General features: G+C 41.1%; 1 protein-coding gene across 2 annotated transcripts; it reads left to right on the forward strand.

Annotated features, from left to right (window-relative positions):
- Window positions 1–209: 209 nt before the first annotated feature.
- sap30bp (SAP30 binding protein) lies at window positions 210–18,668 on the forward strand. 2 transcript variants are annotated; one of them, XM_054598953.1, is made up of 10 exons: window positions 210–367; window positions 1,004–1,110; window positions 3,200–3,244; window positions 8,728–8,767; window positions 13,113–13,201; window positions 15,072–15,163; window positions 15,351–15,463; window positions 15,601–15,659; window positions 16,334–16,424; window positions 17,896–18,668. In XM_054598953.1, exons 1-10 carry the CDS (start codon window positions 274–276, stop codon window positions 18,075–18,077), a joined length of 912 nt encoding a protein of 303 aa, XP_054454928.1. In that variant the 5' UTR covers window positions 210–273; the 3' UTR covers window positions 18,078–18,668. The 2 variants fall into 2 exon arrangements, with proteins under 2 accessions (XP_054454928.1, XP_054454929.1); XM_054598954.1 differs by having other exon boundaries at window positions 17,899–18,668.
- Window positions 18,669–20,322: the final 1,654 nt, after the last annotated feature.

Genomic DNA, 20,322 nt, shown 5'->3' on the forward strand with positions numbered 1-20,322 from the left:
GTGTGCTCTTTAGAGTGGTGGAGGGACATGGTAGACATCTATGGTCTAAAATGAACTACTCAGATGTTGCTCATTTATCAACAATATTCGCATGAAAAGAATAATGATGTGTTAAGCTTAACACTTCCCCTTGTTAAGCCACTGTGGGTTTACAGCGTCGCCACATAAATACGAGGACTACATCTCCCAGTGCTACGCCGTCTATTACGCAGTACGTAGTGACGTATTTACTCTGCGACCGGGCGTTTATGCGACGCTTGAGGCGACGCAGCAATGGCGAGCGGTAAAAAGAGTGCCCTGCTTTCCTCTTTAGCAGACTATGGAGACGATTCAGAGCCCGACTCCGACCCCGAATCAGAAGAAACAGGTATATTTTAACCCATTTAATGGTTTCCTTGGTCCTATGTGGCTATAAAACGCCGTCTATGTTGTCTTGCGAGCCTTACCCCGGAATTTCATGTGGTAGCTAACGTTAGCTTGTAGCCAACTTAGCTAGTTTACAGACAGAGTGTCGAATATATTTAAGATGTGTTTGTAAAAACAAAACAAACAAAAAAAACATTAAGCAACGAAGTTAAATAATACAAAGTTATTTCAGCGGGGTGTTGTTGGGTTTGCTTTGGTCTTGTTGATGAGACCTGGCCCATAATAATGTAAAAACAACGTGAAGCTCTCAACAACAGAGGTCTTTTGTTTTCCTGTAAAGTTACTGGTTTAACTTCTTAACTCCCAGACTAACAATTCAATTCAATTCAATTCAGTTTATTTTGTATAGCCCAGAATCACAAATTACAAATTTGCCTCAGAGGGCTTTACAATCTGTGCACATGCACATAACAGAAGAGTGCAATGTTAGGATTTATTTATATTGTATTTATTATATTGCCAGATTTCTCACTGAAGTATGGCTTCGTTATGTCTTCCTGATGCACTGCTATTTAATGCCTATTGTAGTTATCTAACATATGTTCTGTGTGGTGACCCTTTCCCTGTCTTTCACCAGAGGGCCGTGTTAGTGGCCTGGTGTACAGCTATGGGGATGATGACCTGAACCGAACTGAGGCAGAAGTGAAGGTGTCTGGAGATGAAGACAGCAGAGAGAGCCTCTCGGTCAGTAACTTGAGTTCAACGTCTTTGAAAACACATGTTTCTTGACCGTTCAGTTGGTTCCACTGATGTTTAGTTGAACGTGTAAGTTACAGAAAAAGCAGAGCGGTGGGTGTGGTGGTCGAGAATAGGACTCTTTTTGACATGTTCATTATGAGGGGATCTAATTTTACACACTTGAGTCTTCACTGAACCCTGGAAGGAATGAAAGACTTGAGAGGATCACACCAATGCCTGTTTGGTTTTGTTATCAGCTACGTCCTATTCGAGATCAGACGTGATTTTTTGTAAAGAATGTGTAATCATCAACTTGAATCGGTAAATTTCTGTACTTGTGTGGCGTGAAGGGGATCTGGTCACATCACTTCCCTTGACATTAAACACAGCTAGTACTAGTACTGCAAATTATTTCAAAAAAATAATCAGGTAGTTTTAATCATAATCGTCTGTTATAACATATAACCAGGACTGTACTGTTCATTTTGTTCAACATTGCGGTTTTCATTTATTATTACATGTATTAATGCATGTTGGATTCTCTAAACAGAAATATCACAACAGAGTTCAATTAAACTTGGAAAACAATAACTTTTAAATGTTCCTACATTGAAGTGCAACCACTGTTTCCGATATTTATGATATAATTGATGATCCAAATGTAAACAAAAGGGTCACCCAACTAGAGGTCTAAGTCTTTTTTTTTTTTGATAATAATTAAATTCATCAATTAGTTGATACACAGAACATTAATCTGCAACAATTTCGACAATCAGGTCATCATTTAAATCTTGCTAAAACGCCAAGCTTTCATTGGTTACAGCTTCTTAAATGTGTGGATTGTAATTTGTATATCTTTGGATTTCAGATTGTTGGTCAGACAAAACAATTTTTATGAAAGGAGACCTACATTTCACATTATATTTACTAGCAGTTTGTAAATCTCATATCCTACTTGTATGTGTTTTTGTACTTATAAATTCATATAGGTTACGTACCATGTGCCTCCTCTGCATGCCTGCTGAACTGATAGTTTTAAACACTGAGTGGCCAGAAAAATTAAAACATCACTGTGACGTGATGGCATGCAGTAGACCAGTCTTGCAGTAAATACTTCCTTTATGTTTAAGTTGTTTGTTTGTTAACATGCATCATTTGTTTAATTTGACTGCATTATATAGATAGATGTTTTTTATTTTGTCCTTGTCATTTACATATATGAAGCAGCAAAAATATTAGAAACACCTTAAAATATGATGAATTACTCAAATTTAATACCAGCATAACTACCTCCTCTAAACAAGAACTTACAGTTGAACCAATGCAACTCTAACACAGTTGTACAACTCTATTTTTTTTTGGTTGCTTAGTATAGACTCACAACTTCTACTATGATGTACAAAGCACCAATCTTGTGTGAGTGTCAGACTGTAATTCTGTTCAAAAGCCTTAATTAAAGGTGGTTTAGTTTTGCACTTTCATTAAGTGCACGAGACGGATCAAAGCAGGAGAGGCCGAGATATCATTACCTTTAGTCCCTAGGATGGGTCAAGCTCCAAAAACATAGAATCCTACCTTTCCTTTAATGCGACTCATCACCAGCATCTTTTTATCAGGGCGTCGAGTCTTCTAAATACTAACTTCTGTCAAACCCCTTGAGTCCGCAGTTGGTTACACAGGCCTTCTGCTAAAAATGTGAGGTCTCAAGTCAAAGCCAAGATAGCCGTCAATAAAACATCACTGTTATTTTTCAGAATCCAGAAAGCTCCATCCAGAGCCCTAAGATATTATACAACTGACTATCGTATGTAAAATAGCTGGGTTGCCCTTTTTAAGTTACCTTTGAGCAATCCAAATAGACATTTGTGCCTTTTGTGAAAATACTTAAAGGCATCAAATACCCAAAATGTTTGTAATGTCCCTTTAACAAAGACTTTGTAGTAGTAGTAGAACTAGTATAAACTATCAAAAGGGTTGGACAATTTTCAGTCTGTTGCTGGGTGTCATCCGGTCTGTACTGCTTGGTTCCCCCTCTCCTGCTCTGATCTGCTTTTGATCCCTACAGTGTTAACCTTCTGCATTTTTGTTTTCATAGGTAATGGACGACTCGGACGAGAGGAGGGACACAGATGATGTCGAGGTATTTGAACACCCACCTGGTGTGGGATGCATTGGATTTGGGGAATGATTCTATTTGTTTAGTGACTAACCAAAAGGAATTGCACATTTAAAGCTGTCCTCACGTGCTATGAAGGAGCATGTCCACTGGGTGGTGCTGTGGGTTCGTGTGTGTGCGCGCGTGCGTGTGTGATCATAATCTGATAAACTGCGGTCTCTTCAATATGTAATGTTGTGAAACAGTCATAACGGCACTGGCAATGTCTGGAGTTTGTGATCTCGAAATTGTAACACTGTGTGTCATGATTGGATTTCCCAATAGTACATGTGGAATTGTATTCTCATGAAAGAGAAACAACATTGCAAAGGAAGTAATGGAAACAATGTTGTTTAATTTAAATAAATTATTTCCAGTAATTAATATATTTACTAGGTTTTCATTCAGCCCACTGGTTGACTGACAGGTGTGATATTTTTTGTAGCTAGGGCTTGGCAAAATCTCTAAACATTGGTAATTTCATAACTCAATATCAATATATACTATGTCTCATTTAATTAAGAACTTTAGTCAGATCCTTGTTCTATTAATTTAGACATAATTTTGGATCATGATTAGGCCTGTCAATTTAAGACCATTTTACGCCACTGATACTGGTATAATAGCATAATAATGCAAGTTTACCCAAAGAACAGTGTGCTTTTTATTTTTAGGAATATTCATGATATTCTAAAGAAATTAAAAAGAAAGCAAATAAATCCACACAACCAAAACAATAAATGAAATATACTCTCTGGCTTTGTTAAAACAACTGTAAAATGTCTCTTGAATACCTTTTGTTGAATACACTTATTGTAAGTCGCTTTGGATAAAAGCGTCTGCTAAATGACTGTAATGTAATGGAAAACCCTGCTGTTTATTCTGGCATCATGCTAGCTAAAACGTTAGTGACATTCTTATGTCAACACAATGGGCAATATCGAGGTCAGCAAATATGATCAAGGTCACGTCCATATGTTGTACGATAAGTAGATAATGTAAAAATGATGGCGGTCATGTCCATATATCGTACGATAAGGTGATAACCTAACTATTGTGACATGCCCAATAATAATGTCTCGATATATGATTTTATTGTGATGTGAATCTTTTAAAAGACTTATCTTTTCATTGAATTACCACCAAGCCCCTAATTGTAGCCTGTATCGTCAGAAGAACATGATGATGTTTAGCCTTATGTTTCCACCTTGGCTCAGATTCAGATGTATTAATTGACAGAATAAGAGAGAATATTTACAGCTGGTAAAATAAGTATTGAACACGTCACCATTTTTCTCAGTAATAATATTTCTAAAGGTGCTATTGACATGACATTTTCACCAGATGTCGGTAACAACTCGAGTAATCCATACATACAAAGAAAACCAAACAAATAAGTTCAGAAATTAAGTTATGTGTAATAAAATGGAATGACACAGGGAAAAAGTATTTAACACATGAAGAAAGGGAGATGCAAAAAGGCATGGAAAGCCAAGACACCAGCTGAAATCTATCAGTAATTAGAAAGCAATCCTGCCCCTTGACAGTGCAAATTAATATCAGCTGGTTCAGTCCCAACTGATGGCCTATAAAAAGGTGTCTCATTACCAAGGTGTCACACAAGAAGCATCTCATGATGGGTAAAAGCAAAGAGCTCTCTCAAGACCTTCACAACCTTATTGCTGCAAAACATACTGATGGCATTGGTTACAGAAGGATTTCTAAACTTCTGAATGTTCCAGTGAGCACTGTTGGCGCCATAATCCGGAAGTAGAAAGAACATCATTTCACCATAAACCGGCCACGACCAGGTGCTCCTCGCAAGATTTCTGACAGAGGAGTGAAAAGAATCATCAGAAGAGCCAAGGACCACTTGTGCAGAGCTTCAGAAGGTACAATTGTTTCAAAGAAAACAATAAGTAATGCACTCAACCGCCATGGCCTGTATGCACGCTCACCACGCAAGACTCCATTGCTGAAGAAAAAGCATGTTGAAGATCGTTTAAAGTTTGCTGCACAACATTTAGACAAGCCTGTGAAATACTGGGAGAATATAGTCTGGTCAGATGAGACCAAAATTGTCAAGGTCAAAAGGCACTGCACATCACCCCAAAAACACCATACCAACAGGGAAGTTTGGAGGTGGGAACATCATGGTTTGGGGCTGTTTTTCAGCATACGGCACTGGCAAATTTCATATAATTGAAGGAAGGATGAATGGAAAATTGTACCGAGACATTCTTGATAAAAATCTGCTGATGATGAAGATGAAACGAGGGTGGACATTTCAGCAAGACAATGATCCCAAACACACAGCCAAGGAAACTCTCAATTGGTTTCAGAGAAAGAAAATAAAGCTGCTAGAATGGCCCAGCCAATCACCTGACTTGAATCCAACAGAAAATCTATGGAAAGAACTAAAGATCAGAGTTCATGGAAGAGGCCCACGGAACCTTCAAGATTTGAAGACTGTTTGTGTGGAAGAATGGGCCAAAATCACACCTGAGCAATGCATGCCACTAGTTTCTCCATACAGGAGGCGTCTTGAAGCGGTCATTACCAACAAAGGCTTTTGTACCAAGTATTAAATAAATTTCAGTCAATGTGTTCAATACTTTTTCCCTGTGTCATTACATTTTATTACACAAAACTTCATTTCTGAACTTATTTGTTTGGTTTTCTTTGTATGTGTGGATTACTCGGGTTGTTACCGACATCTGGTGAAAATGTCATGTCAATAGCACCTTTAGAAATATATTTACTGAGAAAAATGGTGACGTGTTCAATACTTTTTTTTACCCGCTGTATATTAGCTCTCATGCTTTCCTCCCACTTCATATTTCATGTAGCAGTCATCTTTTACCTGTGAATGGCAGTCTGTGTTTTGATACAGTTCCAGCTAACTGTAGATAAGAAGGTCACCACACAATACTTGGATCTTATTTAACCAGAGCGAATGAATTCTCAGAAAATCTCTGAAACGTTTCTATGGCCCTTTGCCCGGTTACTTTGGGAAAGAGCTTTGTTGCTCATATATTATTAATGGGGTGTTGGAAGAGTTTTTGTTTGTTTAGTTAAAACATTTATGTTGAGGGAATTGTTTGCAGATAGAAGTGTAATCTGAGGGCTCTTTGTGAAGTAAGATAAAATAAGATAATCCTTTATTGGTCCCGCAGCAGGATTATGTAAGTGTTTGTCTTTTTGATATAGTTGTTGTTGTATTGTAGATGGGCAGCAGGGCATCATAGTGAGCACTTTGAGGTCTCCTTTAAGCTGAGTATCAGAGTTCCTCTGACCAAATTGCCAAGCAACAGGCCTCAGTGGATTGCAGTTTAAGTCCGTCGGCCCACAACGTTGATCCAGAGTGAAATAACTATGGGATTGATTGGCATGATATTTCATTTGGATATTCACGATCCGAAGTAGAGGATCAATTTTGAGGACAGACTTTTCCTCTAGCACCACTGGCAGTTTTGGATTTTTGGTTTTGAGTGAAATACCTTGACAATTCTTGGATGGAATGCTGACAAATCTGCTACAGATATTTAAGCTTTCTAGAACATAACTTTGAGGATCACTCACTTTTTCGGTATAGCGCCGTCATCCCTCAGCATAGGACCAAATGACTGCATAACTGACATCCTCTTAACTTTACTATGCGTTTAGTGCTGCTGAAGCTTATAAATAAAACACCTGCTGCTAAACATCAGCGTGTTGTCCCTGTGGGCATGTCAGCATGAATATGTTAGCATTTAAAAGCTATAGAATCATCTTCTTTGAGCAAGACAGGTGTTTTTCCTGGACATAAGTCATGACAAACTGAGCAACCTTTATTTTTCTAATAGAAATAAATAGAAGCATGTATCACCCACTGACTAAAACTGGGAAGCTCCTATAGAAAATAAACAGTAATTCAGTGTTAAATCAAGTTTAAAGGGGTACTGTTTGTCCTTAGTTTGAGTCAAGCTGAAAAATACCAGATCCTATGTTTCCCATAAAGCAACTGGGTAGCATGTTTCATTAGAGTGGACTCTCACTGCCTATTGAATGCCCACTTCTTTCAAACCACACACCTCCAGTTTGTGATGCAGGCTTTATGTTATGACACCATCATCATTTTTTTTTAATCAGACTTTACAAAAGCCCCCTCAGAGTCAGAGAAGACATTATGCAGCTGTTTTTACATGCTGAGTAGTACTACTCAACCCAAGTAAACTGAACTTGGAATTTTTGAGGATGTAGTTTGTGCTGGTGGTGTTGTATTAGATGGCATTACAATAGTTTTTACTCAAACAAATCTGTTGTAACTTTCTGTACGTGCTTGCTTTGAGTGGTTTCTAATTAATCAGATTATGACCTTGATTAGTGTAATTTTTTTGTTATGGTCCAAATAGATCCGAAAGCTTCTTGTCTCAATAAAGGAATCAGATATGATTTTCTTTTCAACAATTAGGCCCCCAGGTGAACAGCTTAATGTTATCTTTTTGTTTCTACGCATCTGTTGTCACTGCCATCGACCACGAACATATTCAGTAAGAAAATCTGCAGTTTACAGGGAAGCGAACCATTCCTCATAACGCTGTTCTTAACTTATTCCTGACATGGATTGGTGTTGGTAAAGGCTTGAATTTGTACTAGGGGAGCTAATTTTAAATTATTTATTTACAAAAAAACCCACTGAATCATAGCATGGCAAGTGCAACGGTTTTCTAGCTTAACGTGACCTCTGACTCTCTTGTGAAAAGCGGCCAAACGGAAATATATATTTCAGATAGGGTTCAACTGAAGATTATCTTATTGGCTCGTTCTCAAACAGCAGGTGCATTTTTTTTATTTGAGTTTGAATTTCTGCCAGCTGGCTCTGCTGTCTTTCTGTCCACTCCTCCTCTTCCTGCTACTCCCCTCCCCCTCCTTGGGATTTGGCCAACTTCAGGACAATTCTTTGATGTTCCTGTGCAGTTGCTAGGTGACGACATGATGCCTGTGAATACCAGCACTGTTCCTTTCTGCTGAACCTGTGTTATGCCCACAGAGCTGGCACAACAGGCAGCATATTTCAGAGGCTGCACAAGACTCCTCCTCCTCCTCCTCCTCCTGCCGAGCTCAGGCATTCACTGGAACCTGCCTAGATTTACTCTTCTGGTATCTATTACTCCTTAGAAACTATTCTCCCGAAAGCTTCTATTCCGTGCAGTCTATTGCGTTCAGCATCTGTGATTTGTAGCTTTCAGGTACTTATGGAATGAACTTTTGTTTCCAGCTTAACATCTTTCACAAGAACGGCCAGTTCACCACACCAACCTACTTGTAATCAAATATTTCCAAGCTGGAAACATAGTTTGATAATATCCTCCACTGGTGCTGTTGATGATCACATTCTCCTGTCCAAATGAGATTTAAATATCCCATATATCTCTCTGTTTCTCTCTTCTTCCCCTCTCTTCCCTCTTGTTCTTTTTTTTCTACAGATCCCAGAAATAGAAAGAAAGGACCCCAATGAGCTAGTGGGTGAGTTCACACACACACACACAAATAAACGCACATATATTTGAGCAACTCTTAAAGGTTAAGGCTGCCACTTATCGTCAATAAATCCCCATGTATTCTTGTTTGTCTATCGAAAGCCTGATGAATCGTATTCCTCTGTGCCACAGAGCTCCCTTGTTGTCTGAACACTATTAAAAAGAACACCAATGAGCCATACTGCTGCACTGGCAGATGGGGTCTTTTATTAAAATATACATGGAATGTCACTAGAGCACTTAATGTGTATTACAAGGGTAATCTGCAGGTCTTGAAAAGTCCCTCGTTAAAAAGCCTCAGAAGGAATCAAAAGTCATAAGTATTATATTTAGTCAGGAGGCATTACTCACCAATTAACTCAAATGTTTTGTTGCAGCAGTGGATTGTGAAGGCATCATACCCCACTATTGAACCCGTAGCAGGCACTGTTACTACTGCTAGCTGTTTTCCCAGGGGTCACATTCATTTCATTAATTATATGATTAAGAATTATTACTGCTGGAAAGTTCTGTAAAATGTGATATAGTAATATATAATTCTAGGCCCCATTGTCCCTACTGATTTTCCATCATACTTTATTATTATGGCCAGTATGATCCTGAAATATTTGCATTCTATATGGTATTAAAAAGGTGCTTAAAAGTCTCAACTTTAACTTGGTGAACCGTGCAAAAACATCGTATTAATTTGCAGCAGAAAATAGTCCCAATAATATTTACTCTTATTTTAGTGAAGCTTACAGTATTTACATTGCCCAGCTGTTTTAGGAAATGACCCAGCCTTTGAGTCATTGATGACAATAAGAACCATATACGGTGACACCCGCTTATCAGTTGGCATGTATAATAAGGATACGCCGTAGGAACCACACTTTTACATTTTATTGTGTCACTTGGGTGTTGGTGCACTGAGCGTATGAATCACTTTCTAGACTGGGGTGAGTTATAAAAGCCTCTTTGTCCACAGACTGAGAGGTGGGTTATGACCCAGGGAGCTGCCAGCGGTTAAGTGAGTAATGACTGACCTGTACAGGTGTGTGAGTGGGCATCAGATCAGACAGGATATGAGTGATACAGGGAGCAGCTTTTCGCACAGCGGTCCGAGGAACACCACGAACGGCTCACACTGCTGTTTGTTTACGCGAACCAGTAGCTAGATGCACAGATTACGCAACGCTGCACTCTTCCTCATCCATCATTTCACTGCAAAATAACATCAGAAAACTATAATGTGTTGCAATGAGGGAGGAGAGCTAATTATAATAATCAAAATAATATGACTGCTTAAGGAACTTCTTAGAGAAATGGTTTTATTTTGAAAGGAATGGCTCGATGAATCCAAGTAGGAGATGATTAATGCAGCCAGTTTGTTCTAAAATTGAATGAAAGTGAATTGTCACAGCAGTAGCCGAGTGATCTTGGTGGCTTCTGCCCACGGATCATCACCACTTCCACTCTTCTGGTTTGTTGCGGCCATAAAAAGAAGTCTCGTAGGAAAGGGAAATGCTCCGGAGCAATTTTTAGCTTTTCAAAAACAGCCACTATCACCGTCAGCGTGCTGCAGTGCGAGTGTGACTCACAGCCCGGGCTCGGACACTTTGACATTACCGCAGCGAAGCTTGGCTCCTCTGTGTCGTCTGTCAGTAAATGTCACAGTGGGTCTGGCAGAAGGCCTCCTGTCAGCAGGCTGAAGACGTCTCTTTGTCCGCTCACTGAGGACATTGTCCTTCTGTCCGAGAGCACCCTCAGGGCACAGACTGTGACTTTCTGTCTTTTTTTCCCCCCTTTTTTTTTTTTGTGATGACAGATGGTAATTCTGTTGCAGGGACATAATCTTTTCTCTGTCCCGTTTATTGCTCTGTTTCTCCGTGTTCTTTCTGCTGTTACATGAAGATGCTCCTCTCACACTGAGCTGAACTATAAACGGGGATGTTTGTCACACATGCTGTGATTTATTCACACTTCCTTTGCTACTGTGGAGGCTGCAGAGTTTATTTTGGATGTTTTAAATTAGAGTTTGTCCAACAAGGCTCTTCAATTATCCACTTAGTCTCCCATGGTCTGGAGTAGATTAGCGGGCTTCGCCAATGCTAAACCCCCTGTTGCAGCTACACTGTCTAATTGTCTGTGAGAGAGTTCCATGAAATACCAAGCCAAGAAACCAAGAAACACCTAACGCCTCTGACTCACCAGACTTGCCTTGTCAAGTTTATATCGTTGGAGGCTGTAGTATACTCTGTGTTTTAAACTATAGGTTGTTTAAACAACTTAAATTCCTGAAAATATTTATCTTTATGTAACTGTATCCCCTGCACCTTTTTTGCTGTCAAAAAATGTGTTTATACATACATACATACATACATACATACATACATACATACATACATGCTTGGCATGACTTAATGTGTCTCGCCAACAAAGGCAACGCCCTGCTCCTCACAAACCATAGACATATCAGCCGTGAAGCATATGGAGAGGGGGTGGGGTACTGCTCCTCCTCTAAACTTTCCAGACATACTGAAAGGGAGGTCAGGGCAACAGGTCATGTGGATCTGTTTACCAGCATAGGATCATAGAACCAAGGGAAAACGGCAAAGATACTGGAGGGAGGGATTGCAGGGAAGAGTGTGTTGTTATATGACAGCATCCCGTCTGCACACAGACCCTTCAGAGTCGTGCTCTGGAACGGTCCCACGGGGAGGGACGGCTTCACTGTGGACCAGCACTATTAATGTCAGCAGACCGATTGTAGCCAGCGTAGAGAGACGGCATGCAGTAGAGCTACTGAACCTGTTCTTGGAGAAAGTGTTGGACTGAACGATGTCAGCACAATTTCAGCATGTAAAAAAACCAAAAACATTTACATTACTTTAACACAAGTAGCCGAACAACTAGAACGGGAACTGTCTGATCAACGAAATAAACGCAATTATTAATTTGCGCAGACATTGGATGGCAGCCTTCAGTGTGTGACAGTTTGTCGGTACTCTCACCATATAATTGACAATATTAGCCTCTAACAGATATGTCATGTCTGCGTTTATATCGGCTAATAAGTAACAAAAAATGGCCAAGATATGTTTGAGGTAATTAAGAAAGTCTGTAATGTTTATTTAATGACATTCCCATCGGCCTCAGCTGCACTTTGCGCGTGTAGTAGTAACGTATAAAAGGTGGAGTGCTGACATGCTAAGCTAAGATGTTTAACTTTGTAAACGCTAACATCTGGGCATCAGCATGTAAGTATGAGTGATCTCTATGGGACATATTTATAGTGCGTTTTGTATACACGTGCAGTTTAATAGGGGACCCCTATTAACTGTTAATCGACAGAAGGGCATGCTGGGTACGGCTAACTCGCCATCCCTCGCTACAATATTAGCTGTTACACCGAATAGGCAGGATCTGAAATGGACGCTAAACTAGTTTTTATTAGGCTTTATAAGGCAAATTTTATAGGCTCCTTTTAAAAATGTTTCATTTGTTTCTGTAAATTGTACAATCTCAAAATCCTGGACATTTCACACAACAAATTGCTGACACTTGTGTAAGAGTACGTGACTGGAATTTTCCCCTTGTGTTTTGTAAGATGAAGTGTTCAGCAAGGCTAATCTAAAAGGCAGAAAATGATCCTGCGTCCCGTCAAGTTTCGACTTGTCGACGATCTGCGCAGGAACATCAGTAGGGCCAAGCTCCTGCAATAAAAAGACACACACACACACACACACACACACACACACACACACACACACACACACACCCTCACACTCACTCACTCACTCACTCACGCAGCTTGCAGCACTTATTCAGAGCGTGATTGACTGCCACTGAATGACTGTAAAGACTATCTGTCTGATTGGGATGTTGGGTGACACTGAAGAATGCCTGGCCCACAGTCAGAGAAAGCAAAGGGAGGCAAGTCGAGCAGGGAGAGGAAAACAAGGGACGGGTCCAGAGGGAGGGAGGGAGGGAGGGAGGGGGAGAGGAGCCTCCCTTCTCCTCACAAGCCCAAACAACTGCCACTCCCTGGCCGCGACCTGCACTCCTCATACCGCAGTGCCCTATAAAACAACACACACATAGGATTGTGATGAACAACGAAAATGCTCAGCAATGTTTGCTTATCACACAGTGAACCCCTTATTTGATTAACTGAGTTTGCTCTCCAGTGCATATCCACATCCCACCTTCTGTTAATTCAAACAGTTTCACTTTGTTTAAGTAGGAACAACGGCTTCTTATTCAGCGTGTAATAACACGCGTGGAGGGGGAAAGCCGCCAAAGTGAAAACACACAAGTGCTCATGTTTGTGTTTGTGTCTCCTTTGCCAGCTCTATTCTCCGAGAAGGTGAGGAACATGTCGCCCGATGAGATCAGGATCCCCCCCGAGCCCCCTGGACGCTGCTCGAGCCAACTGCAGGTAGACATGCCTCCACTGTTGTTACGGTTACTCAAGCACTTTCACTGCCAAACGGTTCTCTGGAACACACTATACTTACGTCTCGTGCGAGCAGCTAGAGGCCACACGTGTGTCTGCTAATCAGATCAGAGGAAAGGGTGTGTGGATGTAGCTCAAGGTTGTGGGGTTTTCTGCGGATTTGCTGGGATAGTCCCGGTGCCATATGTTGTTGTGTTTTAACATGTCTGTAGGCTTGTTTTGTGTGCTGGAGAAACACTTTCAAGGTAGTAAAAATGTATCCTATCAAAGGGTGAAGACTTGTAACTGGTTGGTTTCATAAGCAGACACAAAGTGAACACTCTCCCTTTTCGAGTCTGCACAAGGTTTAGAGTTGGGAGTTCACTTTCACCAGCTAAAGTTTAGAGCGTTTGAGTCTTCTTGGTGTTGATGCACTCAAAATAACCTGTTCTCCACGCCAAGTGAGCAATTTAGAAGTTTCCCCTCGCTCCCTCCGGGGGTTAGAAATAAATTCTGGTGGCTACATAAATTCCAAAACTCTCCCCCTGTAATTAAAGCAGCACACAGTGTCATCTTCTATCAATTTAGCGTCACCAAGCATTGCTCTCTTTGTGCCTTGCTGCTGTGTTTTTGCTGCGTTTCACTGCAACCAGGTTTGTTGTTCACCCGAGGAGCTGAGGCAGGTTAAGACACACAGCTGACTTAGTAAGCGCACAGCTCACAAAATATCCCCGCCGGGCTGACACTCCCCCACCTACCAGATGAGCAACTAATGATTCACCTGCCCTGAACAGCCCTGAGGGCAGGGAGAAACAGAGGCACACATATGCTTTGAATATGTGTCTTGCGGTATATTAAACCGTTCTGCACCAAAGTATCACAAAAAATGCTTTTTGCAATCGTGCCCCGAGCTTGAGGGAACATTTCCCTCACAAGAACCTTAAGTTGTCGGTGAAGAAGTAGAAGTAACGTGACATCTCAACACCGCGGAAAAACGTTGTAGGACGGAAGTAGATGGTTGGGTCCACAAAGAGTTTTCACTTCCCACCAAAACCTTTTGTAGCTGTTTTTGTTTCCATAAAAGGGTAACTCCTTCAAGCCAGATTTCAGTCCTCCTTTCTCCTTAGACAATGACAGCATAGTAAAGTACAATATCAGTAAATGTATAAGTAATGGTCCCAAATTTGAGGAAAGATTGATATCTTGTCTCGTCTGCCTGGGGCTCAAGCTCGATGAGCACAACACTTTTTTTTACTCCGACACAACCTTTCTAGCCGTTTATCTCACTGGAATCTGTTTCTTTTAGCGACGGTTGTAAAGAGTAAGAGGCAGAATATTTCTCAGTGCAGCTTCAACACCCCAAAAATGGGGACAGTGCCTGAACCTCACCAAATCACAATCATAGTGGTGGCAGATTAGAAAGCACGCCTATTAATCATTTTTTTAGCATTATCATTTGTAATGGTTTACTGTTTCGATTATCATCAAGCCTCTAAGGGTTAGGGATCAGAAAACACTTGTTATTTAAGACAACGGCAAAGGAGAAATATTTTCCTCTTTAGAGCAACATTCCCTTCTTCCATCATGTATCACTGTTGGTGCCCTGGCTACACCAGCCAGCTCCTTGTGGCTCAGTTGAACCTGGTTGTCAAATATTTCCCAAAGGTATCAGAAACTTTCTACACAATAGCTCCATTCACACTGATCCTTGCTCCAGCTCTACTGGTCACATATAGTTTTGTTTATTCTGTGACACTGACTGCGTGTCCTGCCAAATGTAGTAGTGTGGAGGAAGCTGTGTTCAAAGCAGAGACGATGATCCGCTGTCTGCTCTGTTCCTGCATTGATTTTGTTTTTTGTTTTTTTGCAACAGGACAAGATCAACAAGCTGTACGAGAGGAAGCTCCATGGAGATTTTGACACAAACAGCCACATCCAGAAAAAGAAGGAATTTAGAAACCCAAGGTACGCAGCTCAGCTGGAGAACGCAACCCAAACCAAATAACACACACATTCACGGAGTGCTACGTACGCATGATGCCAGAAACACTTTCTGGCATAAACACTTAAGAAGCTCCTTCATTTTCTCTGCCTTCAACACAACAATGTACTAGAAAGTGTCTTATCGGCATTTTCTCTGTTTGTTTTTTAGCATTTACGAGAAGCTCATTCAGTTCTGCAGTATAGATGAACTGGGAACAAACTACCCGAAAGATATGTTCGATCCTCACGGCTGGTCAGAGGACTCTTATTATGAAGCTCTAGGTAAGCTGCTTTTACTTTTACTCTTTCCTCGCAGCTCCTTGTGATTAGAACTCAACTAACACACATCTGTGTCTGTGTGTCTGTGTCTGTGTGTGTGTGTGTGTGTGTCTGTGTGTGTGTGTGTCTTATCTTTCCAGCCAAAGCCCAGAAAGTGGAGATGGACAAACTGGAGAAAGCCAAGAAGGAGCGGACCAAGGTGAGTCTGACAATCCAAAAATAAACAAATAAATAAAAAGCTGTCAGATCTGTTCTCTGTCTGCGTCAGGGGCAAGTCTCCACCAGCTGCAATTTATTTCTACTTAACGTCCTCCATCAGACAGACGCAGAAAGCTGCAATGCCAAGTTCAGCTGTCGTCACCGCAGCTCAGGCCCAAACCCGGTACAGCTTAACAGCTGAGCCGTGCCCATGCGTGTTTTTCACTGTTGTTCTGTGCACTTACAAAAAAAGTGCACTTCCAAAAAAACATCTTACTGTGTCTTTGCTTGCCAGCTATTTTTGCTTTTGTTAGTTACACAGAATAATCACTCCGAGGTGACACGCTGCAAAGATCAGCAGCATCATTCCAGAAGCTGCGCCTTAGTTTAGAACCTGGACTTGAATGAACTTGTACCCTACAGGAGCTGCTTTATTCTTCTCTACTGTGAAATGTCAGTGGTATGCAGGCTGCAGAGGGGCGAGATTTTGATGTGAGAAAGATACGGAGGGAAATTAGTCGTTTTCTTCCCCGTCATTTTGCAAATCCTGTCACTGTTGATGTGCCCTTGAGTTGACAAGCAGCAATAGGTTGTGGTTGTTGGTTAAAAAAACAGTTACACATTCAACAGCGCCAGGAATTAAATGAGCGGTCCAACGTTCTATGCGTTTCACAGATTGAGTTTGTCACAGGGACTAAGAAGGGCACCAATCCCTCCAGCACAGCAGCCTCCACCACCAGCAACACCGCCACCACCACGGCCACAGGTAAACATCCGCCAACGCAGCACCTCACAGATTATGCTCTTTCCGGAAATGCACCTTGCTACATAAATGTCCTGGCAATTGTGTCACTTCCAAGTGGTTTTTAAATTTATTGCCATAACTATTCAGGACCAGATGAGCTTTATCTGCCATTTTTGTAGCTTCCTCTTGGATGCGTGCTTACAATCTGGCACCTGGTCGCCGGGTTTCATAAAGGTTGACGCCCAGAAACCTCCCAAACACAGCAAAATAAGAAATACGGGCAGAGGGCAGGCACTTCTAGTCATTAGTGATGATTGAGAGGGGGGTATTTTTTATTATTTATATAAATCACTTAAGCAATGGAACTCTATCCATAATAATCCTGTCATGATTAAGTAGAGTCTTTATGCAACATTTAGGGAACAGAGATCAATGTTTGAATGCCAAAAAGCAATTAATTATATAGAAAGATGAAGCTACTTAAGGCCCCCTGGAGCTTAGTTGTTATTGAAAATAAAAAAAATAATTGTACATTGCTAGCAGTCTTAGTCATACTGCCTTGGTTGGTGACTGCCACGTTTTTTATGCCAATTGCCCCTTCGCTTAGTCCCGCCCTCTCTGCTGCTGCTCCGTCAAGCTGTCAGAGCTACCAAGGAGCCCACACTGTCACGAACTGCACTCCCTGAATAAATATTATCTAATTCATGAAAAAACGATAAAAACGCTTTCAGAGAGAAGCGATATACGTTTGAAGGATATATCCAGGATGTAAAAACTGTTTCAGAAGTAAATAGAGTTAAAAAGATAAAGATAAAAGCTCAAGCCTACAGATCACAGTGTGAAAGTGAACCACCACGTCATCACTGTTCCTGTTAAGCCGGGTAACTCTTTATTCAATGTTAGTGTCATTAAAAAGCTAAAGAAACATGTGTATACATACACTATGCATTCAACAGCTAGCATAGCATAGAGGTGCTAACGCTAATTAATGATATGCGCACGTGCTCTACTAATGTTTAGCTCCACAGGTTTCACTCAGAAACGTGACGTTTGAGGAACTTCCAAAAGTATCACTATTACACAACGTTTAGACATTACTAGCTCCAAATCCATAAAATCAGACTGAAATGCAGGAGAGTCTTTGGAGCAGAGCTGGATAGTTGTCGGACCCTGGTTTGAGCTGGCCGATAGTACGCTATGATTGGCCGATCTGCGTTCTGGAGGCGGGACTTAGCGAAGTTTAAATTCCGACACAGCTGAATGGCGCGAAAAGACAACATTAGTACTGGCACTAATGTGCGTGCACGATAGAAACAAAACTAAACACTGCTCCATAGCGCAACTGGTGGGCAAGACTCCACTCGGTACCTTTTATCTCGAGTGATATCAGTCCTTTCCTCAGCATCGTGCCGTGCAGCCCCTCCTGTGCAGTTGCCGGTTTTTAATCCTGAGCTCGCGTCACTCAATCCTCCACCCTTTTTACTCTCATCAGCAGAGGCCCAGAAGAGGAAAAGCAAGTGGGACTCTGCAATCCCTGTGACCCTGGGCCAGCCCGCCCTCATCACAACCACGGCGACCCTGCCTGCTGTCGTCTCTGTGACGACCACCGCCAGCGGCACCAAGACCACTGTCATCTCTGCGGTGGGCACTATCCTTAAGAAGGCAAAGCAGTGATCTGTCTGTAATAGTGTTGGAAGCAATGACCTCACACGAGGCTGGAGGACCTGTGTTGTCCTGTGCTCATTATATATGTCAAAGGAAGCAGAGAGAGCACAAATGAGCTAGTGGACTCCAACGTACAAACCCCCCCCCGCTACACATGGACTGATCTAGAGACTCTTCACTGCTATCTATCTCTGGGATTGTATCTGCACTATTGCCTCATGAAGCCAAGTTTGCAATTTGGTGAAAATACTTGTAGATCCTCTGAAAACCTGAACGTTTGGTGCATGCGTTTTATTTTACATTTGTTGGCTACAGTTCCAAGTTTGTTGAAAAGAACATTTTTTGAATAATGAAAAGGTTCCCAAATAGACCTGGTAGAAATGACCTGAAAACGTGTTTATTTTTCTATCCAAAGTTGTGGTTCAGTATTTCCATACATCCTGCAGCAGTTATGTGTTCTAGTTAGACATGTGCATCATCTTTTTTCATCTTTCTTTTCCCATCATTGGCAAATTGATCGACTATAAGGTAAGATATTTTTTACACTGTACATATGTATTGATGATAAGGTGAATAAATGGATCGGATGTTGTCTTTTCAGTTGGATTATTGTCTGTTTTTTGCCACTTCCACTAACTATTAATGTACACCACACTAAAGTCACTTTAACTAGAAGGGAAGCGCATGGAGCCACTATTCAGGCCAGATGAGGACCTGAAAGCTTTGGTTGTTTCACCGTTTTAACAAAGCTTTACGTGAAATGAAGACTGCAGGCAGACTGAAGAATCTCTCTGGCTGTATTGCTGACACAAACGCACACACACAGACAACATTTGTCTTTCCTCTTAGGGAATGCATGTGTGCACCAGGTGGAGTTTTGACTCATGTTCTTCCTCACCTCAGCCTCCACATCTGACTTCTATCGGGGAGGTGCGTTAAGATGTCGGCGTTCTTCTGAAACCCACTCTAGGGTTAAAGTTGACAGTGTGAGTAGGCCAAAGGTCCCCATTGAGTTATTTAGAATTTAGAGCTTGACCCAGTTGTTTGATGACCTTTCACACTGTAAGATAATGAATGTGGGTGCAGTCTTTTGACTAAACACAAAGAAATATGACTTAGCACATACTCAAATTGTTTTATTAAAACCTTCATCTGTATTCATATTGTCATAGAAATATATATCACAGCTGGCATAAAGCTGCTCCCTCTCAAAGTTCAAAATAAGAAACGTCGTTAATATACCTTCAGTCTTTTCAGAGGATGAAGAATGTTGCAAAAAAAAAGATCCAAAACTCCAGTGAGATCTGGGTGTGACACCGGACCCTGCAGGGTTAACGGAGGTTTAGAGAACAGATTGTGGCATCGCCCTGAGTAATTCATGACTTTCAGTTGAATCATACCCACATTTGGCCACTGTACACTAGTCATGCATTTGGTACAGAAGATGTACAAAATGTCTGTGTTGATGTTTCTTAACATGTTTCTGCAGAGCCTGGAATTCAAATACAAGCACTAAGAAAAATGGAGAAACTGAAATGCAAGTCAGAGTGTGCAGTCTATTGATGGTCCCCTCACTGGAATTGCTTTTGTGATTGATTAATGAAAGTTAATCACAACGTGCGTGCATAGAATTGCCTTCTCATAAAACCACAAAATAAAAAAAAGTAGCATAATAAACTGGTGTTTAGAAAATAGAGTGATGTTCTCAATATATTATTAACCCCTGGATAGTTGCATTGCTTTGGAGTTCTGAAAGTATTCATGATAAATGAATTCACGAAGATGTAGAAACTAACTCATATAATTCTGTATATTATTCATGTTTTAATTGAGGCTATTTGGGGGGTATTTTTAAGCCACTTTTACAATTTATCTGCATAATTCCCTTTTTCTCACAAATTTGAGTGGATTATTTCAGTAGAAATAAGATATAATAACCCCATAAGGTATGATAAAGAGCGTAAAGTCAGTGCTATGTGCAACAGATGCACAGGATGTCCTTAAAGGAATGCTATCAGAATGATTCACCGTTATGAAATCCGCAACACTGCAAGTGTGTATGTTTAAGTTCCTGTGAGCGCGCGCATACCTTGAAGGTGAGCCCACGAGACACACCCAAAGTACAGCGTGTCCTGAACAGGTCACAACTCTCCCCTTAAACTCTCCACCCGCCGTCGTCACGCAGATTTGACTCAGGTGTTTACACAAGACTTAATACAATTATGAGCAAATTAAGGTAGGCCAACTTAAAAAA

The sequence above is a fragment of the Anoplopoma fimbria genome, chromosome 5, assembly GCF_027596085.1.
Source record: "Anoplopoma fimbria isolate UVic2021 breed Golden Eagle Sablefish chromosome 5, Afim_UVic_2022, whole genome shotgun sequence".
Taxonomy (NCBI): Eukaryota; Metazoa; Chordata; class Actinopteri; order Perciformes; family Anoplopomatidae; genus Anoplopoma; species Anoplopoma fimbria.